Raw genomic sequence first — 17,981 nt, 5'->3', positions numbered from 1 at the left:
GTCACTCTCAGCCTTGGTAACACATCGGAGCAGACAGGCCTCTGGTGTCCATCTGAATTTTCTTCTCACCATCGTCTCTACCTCACCCCAAAACCTCCTAATCACTACACAATCCCAGAACATGTGCAGTATGTCTGCCTCCTCCAGTGCGCATCTAGGGCACCATGCGTCCCTTGATCCTGGGAATTATGCTATCCTGTGCGGCATCATATATGCTCTATGTAGGACATAGAATTGTGTGAGTTTAAATCTGGCGTTTCTGGACAGTCTTTGTGTATAATAGTGTGTTTGCCCACTCCTGATCAGTGAGTTCCCTACCTCAATCGTCCTCCAATTTGAGTTTAATCCTCTATGTATCTGTAGGTAGCACTGACAGGAGCCTATGATATAGTCTCGAGACCCCGTGGCCGCCCTCCAATATGTTGTGTAATAACCCTAAAATGCTGTCCTACTCTGGTTACTCCGGGAAACTCTTTCAATTAATCCTGGGGTCATGTAATCTCGTGTGCATTATAAATGGACCCCTGTTCACTCCCGCATTGCTCACTAATTCACTGATCTCCTGTAGCTTCCCATCTATGAGCAGGTCTCCCCATATCACAACCGCCTTTTTTCTTATGGTGACCAAGTGACTGATTCCCTTCATCCTTACCGTATATCGCCGCTAGGGGAAATGTAGTAATACGGATCACCCAATTTTAGCAATTTTCTGGTGCGTGTCCAGATACTTTTCCCTAGCTTCAATATATACAGGGTACCAGGGGGTATCAGGGATCCTCCTATCAGCTACCCACAGCACTTCTTTCAGCAGATATGGTTGTATCGTTGCCCACAATAGCTCTGTTTCCTGCATTTCATCGTCCGACATCCATTGCGCTACATACTGCGGCTACCCAGCCAAATAATACAGCTCCATGTGCAGGAGCCTCACCCCCCTTCAGAATAATCTTTACAAAGGTTGCTGAGAGCCACTCTGCGTCTTCCTGCCCCACATAAACCCGCTGAATGTACCATTTAACTCTCTGAAAAAGGACTTTGGAATGTAGAATGATACATTAATGGAGTAATACAATAGGCAAGGTAAGACCCCTATCTTGATCAGTGCCACCCTTCCTATCACTGAGAACGGTAGTTTCTTCCAAAATTTCAATAGATTTCTCTATTCCAGTGCGTGCCTTAGCTGTATTCCGTTCGTGTGTCAATTTAACTTTCTGGCAAATGTCTTCTCCAAGGTATCGAAAATGTTCTGGTTGCCCATTGAGCCCCGGATTGGTAAACGTGTTTCATCCAGTCCAACCCACTTTGCCAGCCGAAATACGCAAGACTTATCCCTGCTGACCATGATTCCTGACAGGACTGCAAAAATGTCAAGCACCTCAAAAATATATGGTAAAATATCCTCAGCGCTCCGAACATACAGTAACATGTCTGTTTACAACAAAACCACCTGATTGACCCCATCTACCGTCAACCCGGCATAACTAAATTGTGATTGAAGAAACACTGCCAGGATTTCCAGTGCCAATATAAAAAGCATAGGGGATAACGAGCACCCATGCTTTGTGCCCTTTGCAAATTCCATTGCTCAGAGACATATCTACCTGTCTGCACCCTAGCAGTAGGTGTTGTATAAATTAGTTTCACCCATCAGAGAAATCCTTCCCCTACTCTGAGGCACTCGAAAGGGGCATAGAGCCAGACCCACCTGACACAGTTAAATGCCTTTATCGTGTCTAGTGATATTGCCACACAACCATCTTCCCAAGTTCACATTCTATATATGACTGCGTGGCGTCTCCTCAAATTCCCAGAGGTGTCCTTCGCGCGACATACCCTGTCTGATCAAAGTGAATTAGTTGACCTATTAGCCTTTTTAATCGTCCCACCAATAGGGCTTCTAGCATTTTACAATCTTGGTTTACCATTGATAATGACCTATATGACTCACAGTTCCAAAGCGACTTTCCTAGTTTCAATATTGGGACAATTATTGACTCACTCCTACTTGATGGTAACCTCCCCTGTTCACAAGCCTCCTCAAAAGTCTCCAACAACCTCTGTCAATTTATCTAGAAATACCTTATCGAATTCCACCGGCAGGCCATTCCCCCCCGGTGTATTGCCTGTCGGTAAGGCTAGAGCCATTGCCCACAGTTCTTCCTCCCTGAGTGGTGCCCCTAGAGCCTCCGCCTGATCCTGCGTTCGGTTAAGCAAATTGATCTTAGATAGTGACTCCTGTATGTCCCTCATGTTGTTTACACTGTCCGTGCTGTAAAAGCCTTCATAGAATCTCAGAAATATGTTATTAATCTCTGTGATTTCTACAATTCTCTGCATTCATCAACTATCTCACTAACAACGGGAATAGCATTTTCTCTGCGACATAACCAAGCAAGCATTCTACTGGGTTTGTCCCCTTGCTCGTGTAATCTTTCGGTCTATCTTGCATAATCATATTTACCTAATCAATCTCAGTGTTCTATACACTCTTGTTGAAATGTTAAGAGCGCTCCCTGCTCCTTCAATCTCTGCTTGTATACCTTCTAGCTGCTTAGTCCTGGCCTCTGACATTGACAGAATCCTTAACAACTCGTTCTTGACTGCACCCACCTTGGCAATGGCTTCTCCCCTCATCATCACCTTAAATGCGGCCCACATAACTCACCCTTCCTCCACACTACCCTCATAAACCCCAAAATACTCCTCGATCTTCTCGGCCATGTGATCTCTAGAGAGCTTCCACGTCAGCACTGGAGGAAGGTCTGAATTCACTAGCAAACGGGGGCGAGTGATCCGATAGTGTCCTTCCTTCATACATGGCTCTGATGAATTCCCCAACCTGTTCTTGCCACGTAAAGAGGTAGTCGATTTGTGTGTATTGTAAGGAAGGCATGGTATCAAAGTAAGACAGTTACAAGTGACCACATTTCAACAGCGTTTATTGAAATTTATCAAGGGCGTGATAAACGCCTATCTAAACCTACATCTAAAGATGGGAGTAAGCTACGACCATCAAATAATAATAATGCAGTCCTAGTGGAGTCTTGTGAAAATAAAAGCGCCTATACTTAAAAAATACTTACCGGTAATTTACAAATAGTGTGGGAAAATGTTCATGAAAAAGAAAGTGTTCACAAAATGAAATGTCAGGATGTTCCAGCCGTTGGCCTCCCTTCCCCACGTTTTTAGCACGGGACAAGGTTGTTCACTCGAGCATAGCACATTCTTGGGCTTCTACGGCACAAGGACACAGTTCCATTAACAACATCAGGACCTTCTATGCCCAAGTCCCTTGTGTTATCAAAGTCTCTCGACTCAGAGGGCCTGATGTACCAGAACAAACGAAAATTTCCTTTACAAAGATTCAATACAGGTAAGTTACTTTTCACCCCGGATCCACCTCAGCCGGGCTCAGATCCCTTTTCCATCAGCGGGGCTCAAACATTGTGAATCAGTAGCACAGTTTCTTATCACAATGGCATCCCTCAGTCGGGTTCACTTTTGCCTTCTCAATATCTTTCCTCGGGTGACTCACAGTTCATCCTGGATGCCCCTCAGCCGGGCTCAGATCCCTTTTCCACAATTAGTCTCCCTCCTCTGGGCTCGGACCAATGTCAGCAATATCTTTTCTCGGGTGACTCACGGTTCCCAACAAATGTTAATAAGGTTGCTAAATAAAATGATAAGTAATAAATAAAAGTGCTTGGTTCCTTCTGTGTCTCTCAATGCTGTTCTATGTCCCGGTCACTTTCTCTACTCAGCAAACCTTTCTTCCAGCATACTCCTCAGTTCTCTGTTTCAATTTGCTTAGTGCCTTAATTTTGTATTGGGTGCATTAGAGTTTGTGGTCTTAAAAAACATGTGTTCTTTGTCCTGTACATATTCAAAGAATGGGGCCCATATTCGGGAGAATCTTGGCATCTTTTCATTTGTGCATGCGGTCAGTTTTTCCCTGGCTGCTACTTCCCAAATCTGGACCAACCAGTAGGACAAGATCAGTCCCTCCTTCGTTTTCCATGAGTGTGCTCGGTTCAATTTGGCCGCCAGTAACTGCTGCGTTTAGTTCCGCCCTGGAGCCTGAGGCAGGGAATGCACCATCATCAGGCACATCTCCTAGCAGTATAATGCAAGGGCACATCGGGAGTGAGGCTCCAGTAAGATCTTTCATCTTCGACTTGATTTCTTGCCAGTAAGACTGTATTGTCAGGCATTGCCACCACATGTGTATAAAGTCTCCCAACTGGCCGCAACCATGCCAACATTGATCTGAATAGTCTGGTAATATCGCATGTAACCTTTGGGGGGGTCATGTACTGTTAGGGAGAATTCTCACAAATGTGCTAATTCCCCTGTACCTTAGAGACCCCCAGCTCATTTTGCTGGACTTTAGGACTTTTAATTTCAAACCTGGAGAGAGTGAGACCTTTTCCGATTCTCTCATGTATCTTTTCTGTGAATTAGACTCTGTGTTTCTTTTGACTTAGGAGTCTGACAAACTCTATAGGCATCATCTTTGCATTGTGTCACACAGAACCTTCAGTGCAGTTCGACGCATTAACCTGGGCAACTTCCCTAGTCAATTCGGGCGACGCCCTCCTGGATGATTACAATGGATTCGTGGAAGCCCTAAAGGCCATGTTTGATCGTCCTGAGCAGGTTTACAGCACCCAGGAACGTCTACTTGATTTTCGACAAGGATCCCAGGATATGCTTACCTATGTCACCCGTTTCAAACAACTTAGGAAGTCGCTTAGATTTCCCAAAGGTTTAAATACCTTCTCTTGGTGAAACTACTGTTTCCAAGAGCAGTGAAGTGAAATTGACTTTACTTACATTTTGTAACTTTCTAGACCCAGCATATACTATCTTACCATAGGATGCCGGAGGGGTTACTTAGTATCCCCTTTGTCTAGTTCCTCATGTAACATTTTTATGTTACTCTTTCTACAATTAATGGCTGGTGGCAGTGGTTTACTTTTTACTACCATTGTGTGTTTTTACAGCAGGCTGCAATTGCAGCTGCAGTAAGACACCCCTGGGTGCCCATTTTGTCAAAATGTCCCCGGTCTTCTTTTTTCACCATTTCTTGTTGGAAAGGTCCTTTTTGGGATTTACGCTGCGCGCCAACCCAGGTTTGGGCCCTTTGTTCGTTATGTCTTGTCTGGCAGGGGCAGGAAGTGAGGGAGTTGCCCCAAACTCCCTGTGCTTAATCCCCTTGGTTATAGGAATGCACACAAAGGTGACTGGCAGGCTGGCTGTCCTTGAAGGACAGCCACCCTGCTGTGTGAGTGACAGCTAAGCTGGAATGAATGGGAGAAACCTGCATAAAAGGCAGAGCTTTTTGGCTTGGAAGGCAGAGTTGACCACTGGACAAAGGAATCCGAAGAAGAACTTGGAAGAGACGCCTGCTGCAACTCTTGAACTGTTGGTTTGCCCGGTGAAGCCGTGCTGCTGTGCTGAAGCTCCAAATTCATTTCGACTAGAGAAGCCCTGCAAGGTCGACTTCTCCCCTTGAGTTGGTGGGACCAATCCTGTTGCTGCTGCAGGACCCGAATTGCCATGGAGAGGAACACCAAACCGAGAGTATTGCTTTTAAGTCAGGCCCGAGCTACAGGAAGACCCTCCGGACTCCCTTGAAGCAGGACTGGCCAAGCCTGAGCCACCTCAACAGAGTGCTGGACTCCAGATGCGAGGAAAGTCCACAGTCATATCCGTGAAACCGCTTTGTTGCTATTTGCTATAGACGCGAGGAGCTGAAACCGCAAAGTGCCAGTGAATTGAAGTTTGCCCATTGCTGCCGCTGACCTTCAAGTTGTAATGCAGGAGTCTCCAGACGTCCTCCCTCTTGTCCCCATGACTGAGGCCCAGGAACAACAGGAACTGCAGAGCTACACAGGAACGGAAGCCAGCTGGAACCATTTCTTCTAACCAAAGGTACTGTAAAGTTAAGAGCACTTACCTCTTGTTGTGTAGCCTTACTTGTTCTCAGTTGAGACTTGTCTTGGTTGCCCTTGCAGAGTTGCTTGCAGCTTTGCCCCTCACAAGCCTCCCAGCTTGTGGCCCTTCAAGTGATTTTATTCCTACCATCTTTTCTAAAAACATTGTGCAAGATGTTTACTTACCTGCAAAGAAGATCTTCAGCTGTCATGAACCGCCGTCTGCGTCCCTTCTGGACTTCGTGGTCCCTGACACATAGGGGATTGAACTCAGTAATCCTTCCAACATGGCTGCTTGATGCGGAACGCTGCTTACCAGTCTTTGCGTTACACGCTCTACATTCTACAAAACAGGCACGGCCCGCGGCTCTGCGCGTCTCAACGCTACTGCTCGCCATAGCTGGACGTGTGCTGCCGGAGTTTGCTCGGGGCTGTTTTTCTGATCTCTATTCCCGGTTCCTTGTTTTCCTCCTCCTTTTCCTTTCATCCCACAACTTACCCAAAACTTTCCTGGATTTTCACCCGCGCTCGAGCCACGGGTTCCATGCCTCCGCACGCGGACATTGTTCTTTCCTGGTTCCTTTATGAACAACCTGAACGAAGCACGCTGTAATCCGAAGACCCGCGCGCAGGCTTATGCAAATCCCGGACCGTGGGGAAGGAGTCACAAAAGAAGGTCGCAAGCAAACAGGAAAGACATGTGAGAAGGGGAGAGACTTGTGACAGATTGAGACGCCTAAAAATCGATACGGATACAGGGATGGAAGCCGCGGTTCAAGACCTCATGCGATGCATGCAGGAACTCGCCACAGAAGTTCAAAACCTTAAGGCTGAGAACGCTGCCTTAAAGCAGCTGGTATTGTCTCGTGATTCTGCTACCAAGGAAAGTGTTTTATTGGGAGGAGTTGTGGACAAATATGATGGTTCTCCAAAGACCCCTCGTGCCCTCCTTGACTCTTGCTTGGTGCATTTCACCTTCAAGCCCTACTACTTTTCCACCCCTAGAGCAAAAGTGGGGTTTATGATATCACACCTCACTGGCAACGCATTAACCTGGGCAACTCCTCTAGTCAATTCGGGCGACGCCCTCCTGGATGATTACAATGGATTCGTGGAAGCCCTAAAGGCCATGTTTGATCGTCCTGAGCAGGTTTACAGCGCTCAGGAACGTCTACTTGATTTTCGACAAGGATCCAAGGATATGCTTACCTATGTCACCCGTTTCAAACAACTTATGAAGGAAGCTGATTGGTCCCAAGAAGCTAGCTTCACTCTCTTTCGCAGAGGCTTGAACGAAGAAATAAAGGGCTAACCAGGGTAGCTCGCCCTAATTCCTTCCAGGCCCTCTTGGACCTTTCCTTGCAAATAGATTTTCGAATCCAGGAAAGAAAGGCAGAAAAAAAGAAGTCAAAATCACCATTCCAAAAAGCTGTCACAGACCATCCTTCTAGCCCAGAACCCGCAGTTTCTCTCACCTCAGATCCAGAACCCATGCAACTGGGGGCATTCCGTGGACCCATTACCCCACAAGAAAGGATGCGCCGTATTCACACTGGACTCTGCATGTATTGCGCATCCGATAAACATATTGTCAGAGAGTGCCCTATTGCTCCTCCACGGCGTTCGGGAAACGCCAGCTCCCGATCCTAGATGGGGCACAGTTTCGGGAGAATGATGTCTGCGCCACATCGATTCCTTCCTTGAACTCTCCTGGACCAAACAAGCTCGTGATTATTCAGGCCTTTCTTCCGCCTTACAAAAAAGAATCTTACCCCATTCTGGCATTAGTGGATTGCGGAGCCATGGGTATTTTCATAGATCATGATTGGGTCACTACTCAAAACATTCCACATGAAACTCGAGATATGATGCAATCAGTAGAGGCAATTGATGGAAGACCCCTATCTTCAGGACCCATAACCCTTCAAACCAAAGAGATCCTACTCTCTATAAATCACCATTGAGAGAGGATCAAATTTGACATCATAAGATCTGCCCACTATCCGATGGTTCTAGGCATGCCCTGGTTACAGAAGCATAACCCTTACATCAATTGGACAGCAGGCTCCTTGTTTCTTGGTTCTGAACACTGTATGTCCCACTGCTTATTCCTAGATCCTGTACCTAAGTCCTCTGAAAACTTGCAAGAAATCCAACAGAGTCCAGTCACTGTCTCTAACGTCATCCAAATTCCCAGGGCCTATCAGGCTAACACAGATGTATTTTCGACTGCCATAGTTCAAGCTCTTCCTCCTCACAGACCAGAGGATTGTGCCATCGATACTGAGTCTTCAGCAGTGATCCCTTTCAGAAGAATGTTTATTTTATCAGAACCTGAAAAAGGGCCCTCCGGGAATACCTGGATACTAACTTGGAAAATGGCACCATACGACCATCCAAGTCCCCGGCGGACGCTTCGTTATTTTTCATTCCCAAGAAAGATACCAAGGAGCTTAGACCATGTCTAGATTACCGTGGCCTCAACCAATGTACTCTCGAGGACCGCTACCCATTGCCTCTCATTTCAGATATCCTGGAAGCAGTAAGAGGTGCAGTAGTATTCACAAAATTCGATCTCAGGGGTGCCTACCATCTAATTCGTATAAAGGAAGGTGACGAATGGAAAATGGTCTTTAGAACACCCTTTGGCCATTTTGAATACCTGGTTATGCCCTTCGGACTTGCTAATGCCCCAGCGGTCTTCCAACGTTTTATGGACCAAGTGTTTTCTGACATGCTGTTCCTCTTCGTCATTGTATATCTGGACAACATGCTGATTTACTCAAAGGACCATCTGAAACATGAAGAACATGTAAAGGCAGTTGTACGTCTATGTGAACATAAGCTGCTGGCCAAACCCGAGAAGTGTCTTTTCCATGTGTCAACTGTTTACTATCTCGGATTCGTTCTTAGCCCTAAGGGGATTGGAATGGAACCCTCAAAGGTAGATTCCATTCTATCCTGGCCCGTTCCAACTACTGTAAAACAAATTCAATCCTTCCTGGGGCTTGCTTACTTCTATCGGAAATTTATACCAAACTTTTCGGAGATTGTACATCCTATTGTTACATAGCTAAAGAAGGATACCCCCTTTCAGTGGACCTCAGCCCAAGATACGGCTTTCCAATGCTTGACGTCGGAGTTTACACAAGCTCCCATCTTAGCTCAACCTGACATTGATCGCCCTTTTCTTGTGGAAACTGATGCCTCCAACTACGCCATCGGGGCAGTCCTAAAACAGGAACTTGATGATAAATTAGAACACCCCATCGCCTATCTTTCTCGCACCTTGACTCCCAGTGAAACTCATTATTCCGTCCTGGAAAAAGAACTGCTAGCCATCCGCCAGGCTTTCACTGATTGGCGTCATCTTCTCCTGGGAGCCAAACACCCGGTACAGGTCCGCACAGACCATCGGAATCTTCAAGTCCTGCAATCCCTAGAATGCAGAAACAGTCGTCAAGCCCGTTGGGCCTTCTTATTTGCTCAACATCAGTTTCAAATCCATCATGTCCCTGGAACACACAACATAATAGCCAATGCCTTATCCAGACGTCCTGATTACGAAACCCTTGAAGATCGGACTTTTCCTAAGGTGTTCCCCCACACAATATTTGTTGCCCAAGCAATCACACTCCTGGAGGATATTCAAATTCAAACTCAGTCCTCTGAAACCTGGGAGGATTTTAAGAGAAACAATCGATGGAAACTCAAGACAAGGGACGGATATCTGTTCAAGGACAATCGCTTGGTCATCCCCACACCTGGACTGCGGCAAAAGATCACAAGCCTATGTCATGATACTTTTAATTCAGGACACCGTGGCATCACCAACACCCGCCGTTCAATACAAAGACAATTTTGGCGGCCGAGGATGAAAGAGGTTGTCCGGATTCATATCCAGGCATGTGCAGTCTGCAATCAGAACAAACATGATAATAAGAAACCGGCAGGTCTACTACTTCAACCAGCAATACCAACAAGACCCTGGGAATTCATCGCCACAGATTTTATCGTGGAACTACCATCTTCCAGGGGATACACAACTATCATGGTTAGCATTGATTTGTTCACTCATATGGCTCATTTTACACCTTTATATAAACTGCCATCCTCATCTGAACTCGCCGGATTCTTCCTGGAACACATATTCCGGCATCATGGGCTACCCTCCAAGATCATTTCTGACCAAGGACCCCAATACATATCCCAGTTCTGGAAACAATTATGTCGTATACTAGGAATCCAACGTGCCTTGTCCTCAGGTTATCACCCACAGACCAATGGAGCCACTGAACGAGTAAACCAAACTCTGGAACAATATTTTCGTTGCTTCACCACAAAGGTCCAGGATGATTGGTCAATCTTAATACCTGTGGCCGAATTCGCCTACAACAATTCGGATCATTCAGCTATCAACACCAGTCCCTTTTTCTGTAGTCAAGGATTTCATCCGTCAGTTCTACCTTCCATTCTCCCACACCCTACACCGGTTCCTACGGGTGATTCCTAGATTGAAACCCTTATTAATGTACACAAAGAAGCAAAGGAACACTTAGAAAAGGCCCGAAAAGACGTTAAACATCATGCCGATTCCAAAAGAAGACCTGGGCCTTCTTACTCAGTAGCCGATAAAGTCTGGTTATCCTCGAAACTCCTTCCTCGACATCTGCGACCAAATAAACTGGTTCCCAGGTATTACGGCCACTGTTCTATAAAATAAATCATCAACCCAGTGGCCTTTCGACTTCGGCTACCAGAATCATGGAAAAGGATCCATCTTGTCTTCCACACCTCTCTATTGAAACCATATGTTCAACCCTCTCGAACTGCTCCACGATCAACCCCAGTGATTATCAATGACCAACTTGAATATGAAGTTTCCAGAATCTGTGACTCTAGATACCGATGTGGTCAACTACAATATTTGGTCGAATGGAAAGGGTACCCTCCCAGTGAGCGCACCTGGGAACCCGTGTCAAACATGAATTCTCCCAGGCTGATTCGAAGATACCATCTTATACATCCAGGCAAACCCGGAGGAGCTGTACTTCAGAGGAGGCATACTGTCATGAACCGCCGTCTGCGTCCCTTCTGGACTTCGTGGTCCCTGACACATAGGGGATTGAACTCAGTAATCCTTCCAACATGGCCGCTTGATGTGGAACGCTGCTTACCAGTCTTTGCTTTACACGCTCTACGTTCTACAAAACAGACACGCCCCCACGCCTCTGCGCGTCTCAATGCTACTGCTCGCCATAGCTGGACGTGTACTGCCGGAGTTTGCTCGTGGCTGTTTTCCTGATCTCTATTCCCGGCTCCTTGTTTTCCTTCTCCTTTTCCTTTCATCCCACAATTTACCCAAAACTTTCCTGGATTTTCGCCCGCGCTCGAGCCACGGGTTCTGTGCCTCCGAGCGCGGACATTGTTCCTTCCTGGACAATCTGAACGAAGCACACTGGAATCCGAAGACCCGCTCGCAGGCTTATACAAATCCCGGACCGTGTGGAAGAAGTCACAAAAGAAGGTTGCAAGCAAACAGGAAAGACAGGTGAGAAGGGGAGAGACTTGTGACATCAGCTTCCATAGACTTTGCTCAACTAACATTGGCTGTCCTGGCTCCCTGAGAGACTCTTCTAACCTCTGACTTTGTGTCTTTACCTTTCCCCCAGGAAAGGGTTAATCTACTATGCATTGGAGGGTTCAAAAAGAACTTACCAGTTTATAAATTATTTATTAACCTTTGTTTTATTCCCCAATCTAACCTTTGCACCAAACTCAGTATCACTCTGAATGTACCAGTGATAAATCAATGTCCACAGTGTCCTAGCTATTAAAGTCACCTGAGGGTGTAGGAAGTGTCTGTGTGCCATCCCCAAAGGGTATCATCTGTTTAGAGAAACTAAGAGTGTATTTGAAGTGTTACATGTTTTGCTCCCTTCTGAAGAAGGTTTATATAACTGACTGTTAAATTAATAATTGTTTGATCACGAAACCTTGACTGCAAGAGTTTATTTGAATTCTTGTCATTGTGAATCTTTGTGCAAAAGCCCAACTGCTCACTTTGACCCCTCTTGCGATAAGCCTGGCTGCTCAGCTTCACTACCAACCTGTGTAGTACAGACATATACCAAAGGTTGGGTTACCTATTGCCAGGAGGACAAGGTTGCTGTAGTCTCCCAAAGGGCACTGCACACAATCTTGCCTAACATGTACCATCTATAGCACAGTTTGATCCCACATTCTTTAAACACTGTGCATCTAGAGCTCCTAGAGGTCGGGACCATATTTTCTGCCATGAGTCTGATGGTAACTAATTCCCTATATCTTTCTCCCATCGTGCCATGTGAGAGAGTTTGTCGTCGATAAGGACCTTCTCCAACATGTGGTAGCAGTGGGATATTTTCAGAGTTTCTGTCCCTCTGCGAGTTGGAGTTTAATTCCTAAAGGGAGTTGTGTGCCTGCCTGTTTTACTGCCTGGTTTGAAACCCAATGTTTGATTTGGAGGTATCAAAAGCATTCTGTTTCGGGTAGGGTGAATTTTCCTTTACATTCCATAAACGTGAGGGGAAGCCCATCTTTGTAGAGAACCTTAAGTCTTAACGGCCCCAGCACTTCCCATTGGCTCAGATCCCTTTTACACAATTAGTCTCCCTCAGCCGGGCTCGGACCAATGTCAGTTTGCACCAAACGATCGAAAACATTTGAATGTGCACAGGGTTTGCCTTGACTTGTTGCATGACCACTTCAATTTTACAGTTCACAATTTTACACTCTCAGTTGGATATCTAACAGAGACCTTCGAATGGGCATCCACGTGGCACCGGACCACACAGACCACACAGTATCTTACTTGACCTTTCAAAGTTTATTCACTCCTTTGATATTCAATAAATGTTCTGTTCTTTGCAGATTTCTTCATACAATGTTGCCGCTTGCAACCTTGGTTCTAACACAGACCGGTCTGCTATCAATCTCCCCAACTCACCGGCTGTGCTGACAAACCCCACTCGGCCCGGCCGGTCAATCGTCGCCTGGAAGCCAAGTACAGGCAGGTGGAGGCGGATACACTCTTGTTTTCGGCCCATCCTCAGCCACACTCTTCAGTGATTGCTGCGATATCACTATACTCCAAGCCCCAGTCGTCCTCGGCCTCTTCCTCTGCGACACTGCTAGGCAAGGAATAGAAGATCTTGGAGGCATATGGCAAGAAACTCTATTCCAACGCCTCTTTACATCTACGTCAAGCCAACCCAGATGCCATGCTGGCTGCCGCCAACCAGAGATTGTGGCGGGAAATTGCTGATTTCCTCCCGGAACTCCCCTTCCAGAGCCAATCACGCTTTAAGGCGGGGCTAGCTGAGGCCAAGCTGGTGGCGCAGGACCTCATGGCATCCACAGTGGCTCATATCGATACCTCAGGCCGTGCCATCTGTATTGCCACAAACATGAGGACGGCCTGGCTCCAGGCAACTAAATTCAACCTGGATGTCCAGGAGCGCATTGTAGATCTACCGTTCGAGGCGGGGGGACCTCTTCCTCTCCTCTACGGACTATGGACTAAGAGTATTTTTAGTCACTATGGTGAGTAACTTAAAATTTATCCTTGAAAGATGTCATGAGTACTGGGAATTGTGCATTGATATTATATAACTGGGTCCACAAAGATGTTGTGATATTTCTTTAATTCCGTACCAAATGTGTTTGTTTGAATAAAAATGCAGGTATCATCATTATCTGCTCTACAACCATTATCTTAACATTTGTCGTTTCAGCTCTTTCACATGTTAATGAGACATTTTCTTATCATTTTGTGGTGAATTTCAGATTCCTGACCGGGCCTTACGACCTGAATGATCCAGATGTTAAATTCCGATTTCCCAAAATATTTGTTAACACAGAAGACGCGTATGAGGAACTTCATCTAATTGTCTACAAGGTAAAGACGTTTTATTACATTCTAAGACTTCTACAAGACTTATTTAAGTTGTGAGGATCTATACAGTCTGCTGTACTATGGGCCCAGTACCCCCCTCACCCTTTGAAAGTACCCCTACCCCAAATATTCACACAAAATTCCAGTTGACTCAGAACGGTTCTTGGAATTTTAGATGGCCACAGAAAAAATATAATTTTGACTGATAAAGAAGCCTCACGCATAGCCATTGCAAACAATAATGATATTAAAAATGGATTTGTATTTATTATAATTACAAATTGCATGGCATCTCCACTTGATTAAGACGGGTGGTTATTTCCCAAACTTTGGAAATGGTGGCTGTCTTAGGCAATATACCCTTGTGACTCACTCCCAAAGGGCAAAGTCCTTACCCACCACCGCATATGCTGGGTTGAAAGATGGAGGCCCAAGAACACTGAACTAGTAGACCTCTGAAGAACACCCCTCACCCCCCTCAAGCAGGGACTGCCAGCATATAATTAGTGACGTGTATGAGGACATCGCCTCTGTCCTATCTGCTACCATTGATGGTTTATCAGACCAGACTTTATCTACAGTTAGAGAATGCTCTACATTATGCGTAATTGGACATCTGAAGAAATAAAGAAGTCAGTCAATTAGAGTTATTTCTGTGAAATACCATAAAACCGTAATACAATACAATGCCATTCAACATGCAGAATGTATGTTAGGGAGAATTTTTAGTTTAGTGCTAAATCTCTCCCACCTTAGAGACCCCCAGATTTTTTGCTGGACTTTAGGACTTTTAATTTCTAACCTGGAGAGAGTGAGCCCTTTTTCCCACACTCATGCATTTTTCTGTGATTTGGTCTGTTTCTTTTGAATTTGGAGTCTGACAAACTCTATAGGCATAATCTTTACATTGTGACACATAGCACCTTCAGTGCAGTGGCACAGGGAAGTCTCTTAGATTTCTCAAAGGTTGAAATACCTTCTCTTGGTGAAACTATTGTTTCCAAGAGCAGTGAAGTGAAATTGACTTTACCTACACTTGTAACTTTCTACACCCAGCACACACTATCTTACAATAGGGTGCTGGAGGGACTACTTGGTATCCCCTTTGTCTAGTTTCTCATATAACATTTTTATGTTACCCTTTCTACAATTAATGGCTGGTGGCAGTGGTTTACTTTTCCCTACCATTGTGTGTTTTTACAGCAGGCTGCAATTGCAGCTGCAGTAAAACACCCATGGGTGCCCTTTTTATCAAAATGGCCCGGTCTTCTTTTTTGGCCATTTCTTGTTGGAAAGGTCCTTCTTGAGATTTACTCTGTGCGCCAAACCAGGTTTGGTCCCTTTGTTCGTTTTGTCTTTGGCGGGATTCACCAATGAAGCCGCCTCTGGCTTCAGCGTGTCTGCCAGGGGCAGGAAGTGAGGGAGGTGCCCGAAACTCCCTGTGCTTAATCCCCTTAGTTACAGTAATGCACCCAAAGGTGATTGGCCAGCTGGCTGTCCTTGTAGGACAGCCACCCTGCTGTGTGAGTGACAGCTAGGCTGCGGATGAATAGGAGAAACCTACATACAAGGCAAGGCTTTTTGCCTGGAAGGCAGAGCCGACCCCTGGACGAAGGAATCCGAAGAAGAACTTGGAAGAGACGCTTGCTGCAACTCTAGGACTGTTTATTCGCCCGGTGAAGCCCTGCTGCATCGCTGAAGCTTCGAATGCGCCTCGACTAGAAAAGCCCTGCAACGGACGACTTCTCCCCTTGGGTTTGTGGGACCAATCAACCCCAAAGGGAACTCGTCTGGACATCCTCCCGGAGCTGGCTGTACTGCCATTGCTGCTACAGGAACCGATTGCCAGGAACGGGAACACCAGATCGAGTGCATCACTTTTAAGTCGAACCCGAGCTCCAGGAAAATCCTCCAGACTCCCATGAAGCAGGACTGACCAAGCCTGAGCCACCTCAACAGAATGCTGGACCCCAGATGCGAGGAAAGTCCATTAAGGTATCTGAGATCCGCGGTGGCGCTCTTTGCGAGAGCCGCGAGGAGCTGAAACCGCGAAGTGCCACTGTTCAGACGTTTGCGCATTGCTGCTGCAGACTTTCCATTCGTAGTGCAGGAGTCCCCAGACATCCTCCCTCTTGTCCCCAAAACTGAGGCCCAGGAACACAGGATCTGCAGACCTACAAAGGAACAGAAGCCATCTAGAAGCGGTTTTCTTCCAACCAAAGGTACTGTAAAATTAAGAGGACTTGCCTCTTGTTGTGTAGCCTTGCTAGTTCTCAGTTGAGACTTGTCTTGGTTGCTTTGCAGAGTTGCTTGAAGCTTTGCCCCTCACAAGCCTCCCAGCTTGTGACCACCCGGGCGGGGGATCGAACCACACTGCCTGCTCTCCCTCCAACCCCCTCACTATGAACTGCTACCAAGAGCTGTGGCTTGGGAGATAGCGGGGGCTCGCGAGGGGCCGGCCAGTACTCTGCATACACTAAGCCTGGGGAGCACCATTGGCGAGGCAGCTCCAGCCGGGCTATCTAGACCTTCAGCACGCATCGGCCCGGTCCAACAGTGGGGGGCCCCTGCACCCAGAGAGACAGCCCTTGGCTCAGCAAATCCGCCATCCCCTGACTGCCCGGAATTTACGGCCCGTGACCTTCACCTTCCCGCATGGCGCCACAAAACACCCATAGCCCAAAGTAGTACCCACGCACCTTTGAAACTTGCCAACCAGCTGGACATCACATTTGTGGCCCCCGCTCCGAATCCCATGCTGACCGGCCCAGCCAGACTCAATCGAAACACAGTGCTTCTCATACTCAAGGTGAGGAACCCACGTGCCCTCTTCCTGCTAAATACCTGAAGTACTCTCTCCACACTTCAAAGCTCAAACATGGCTCCCTGAGGTTTCACTATCCGGTGCCCCTGGGCCCCCTAGAAGTGCCAAGAGCGTAATTATTGAAGAGGGGAAGCCGCTCAGCCCAGGCCCTCTTCTGGCACTCAGGATCCTACTCCACTGGTCCTTTACACTGCTGAACCTGCCAGAGAGTACCCTAACCAGCATATCCAGGGCCCTCTATGCCACATCCTCCAGTTGATTCTCCGAAATGCCCTGTAACCTGAGAGGCCTAAGGTGCGGCGTGCTCTGTCCTCCTGACTCCCGGCTGGTCCCTACTGCTACGCACCGGCTTTGGGGTCACAGTCTCTTGGGTAGCCAGGCAGGAGTGGGGAAGAAAACGGGGCCCATGGATAAGTTCGCAAAAACTTGATGACATCACAGCCAACGTGTCATCAATCCGCGCACAACTTATTATGCTATAGAACTACGACAGAAAAGTCGATACCGTTTCCCACAATGAAAGCGAAATGTGATTAATCTCACCTTGACAGAACGAGGAGACCACCAGGAAACAATCAAGTGCAGCTGTGAAAGCTACCCTAGGACAGCCCTGCCCTCTCCGACCCGGAGTGAGATTAACCAGGGGAGAGAACAGGGTAGCTAGGGAAACCCTCAATGGGGAAGAAAACCCTGGTCGAATCTGGATGTGTTGGGAATCCGGATGGTAGATGACTGTCTTCAACAAGTGGCTGTGGGCAGGAAGGCTTCGTCTGGAGAAATGAGAGGACAATGATCAGAGAAGTAGAGGAGAGATGGGAATGAAAAGTGGAATTGAAAGGCTTAGTGAAAGGTTCTCACCAGCGGAGGGAATGAGAGGATGAATTATTTAAGGCTTCGAAGGAGAAGAGATCGGGAGATGAGAGCTCTGGAATAAATATGACTTGGGTCAGAATCTGAATTGAAAGAGGTAGATCAGGATTCAGATTTTATGTAACTTACAGCTAGCGGGTGTATCAGCAAGATGAAAGTTGATTTGGCGAAACCGAGACGCCGAAGGATATCTGGAAGTGATGAGAAATCCCGAGAGAAAGCGAGACTGGACTGGGAGCAGGAGCCTGGAGATGGGAACTATAGAGACAAATAGGTTACAGGGTAAGTCAAAAGGTTGACAGTAAGAAGTAGAGCTCAGAAATCCCTAGAGGCGAACTCACGGAGCGTCTGTAGAAACAGTAGCGACGCGAGGAATCGCCGGCTTCCGTGTTTGATAAAGGATCACGTGAGCCAG

General features: G+C 46.8%; 1 protein-coding gene across 3 annotated transcripts in view; it reads left to right on the top strand.

Moving 5' to 3' along the window:
* Window positions 1-17,981, top strand: part of CCZ1 (CCZ1 homolog, vacuolar protein trafficking and biogenesis associated) — a 732,451-nt gene that overhangs the window by 510,446 nt on the left and 204,024 nt on the right. For all 3 annotated transcript variants that reach the window (XM_069645641.1, XM_069645642.1, XM_069645640.1), the window contains one exon: window positions 13,764-13,875. In XM_069645641.1, the coding sequence (XP_069501742.1) occupies window positions 13,764-13,875 (112 nt within the window). The remainder of the gene's footprint in view (window positions 1-13,763; window positions 13,876-17,981) is intronic.

Source organism: Ambystoma mexicanum, chromosome 2p (assembly GCF_040938575.1).
Source record: "Ambystoma mexicanum isolate Mex_15411 chromosome 2p, UKY_AmexF1_1, whole genome shotgun sequence".
NCBI classification, from domain to species: Eukaryota; Metazoa; Chordata; class Amphibia; order Caudata; family Ambystomatidae; genus Ambystoma; species Ambystoma mexicanum.
The sequence above is the reverse complement of the archived record's forward strand: the minus strand, read 5'-3'. Positions and strand labels throughout refer to the sequence as shown.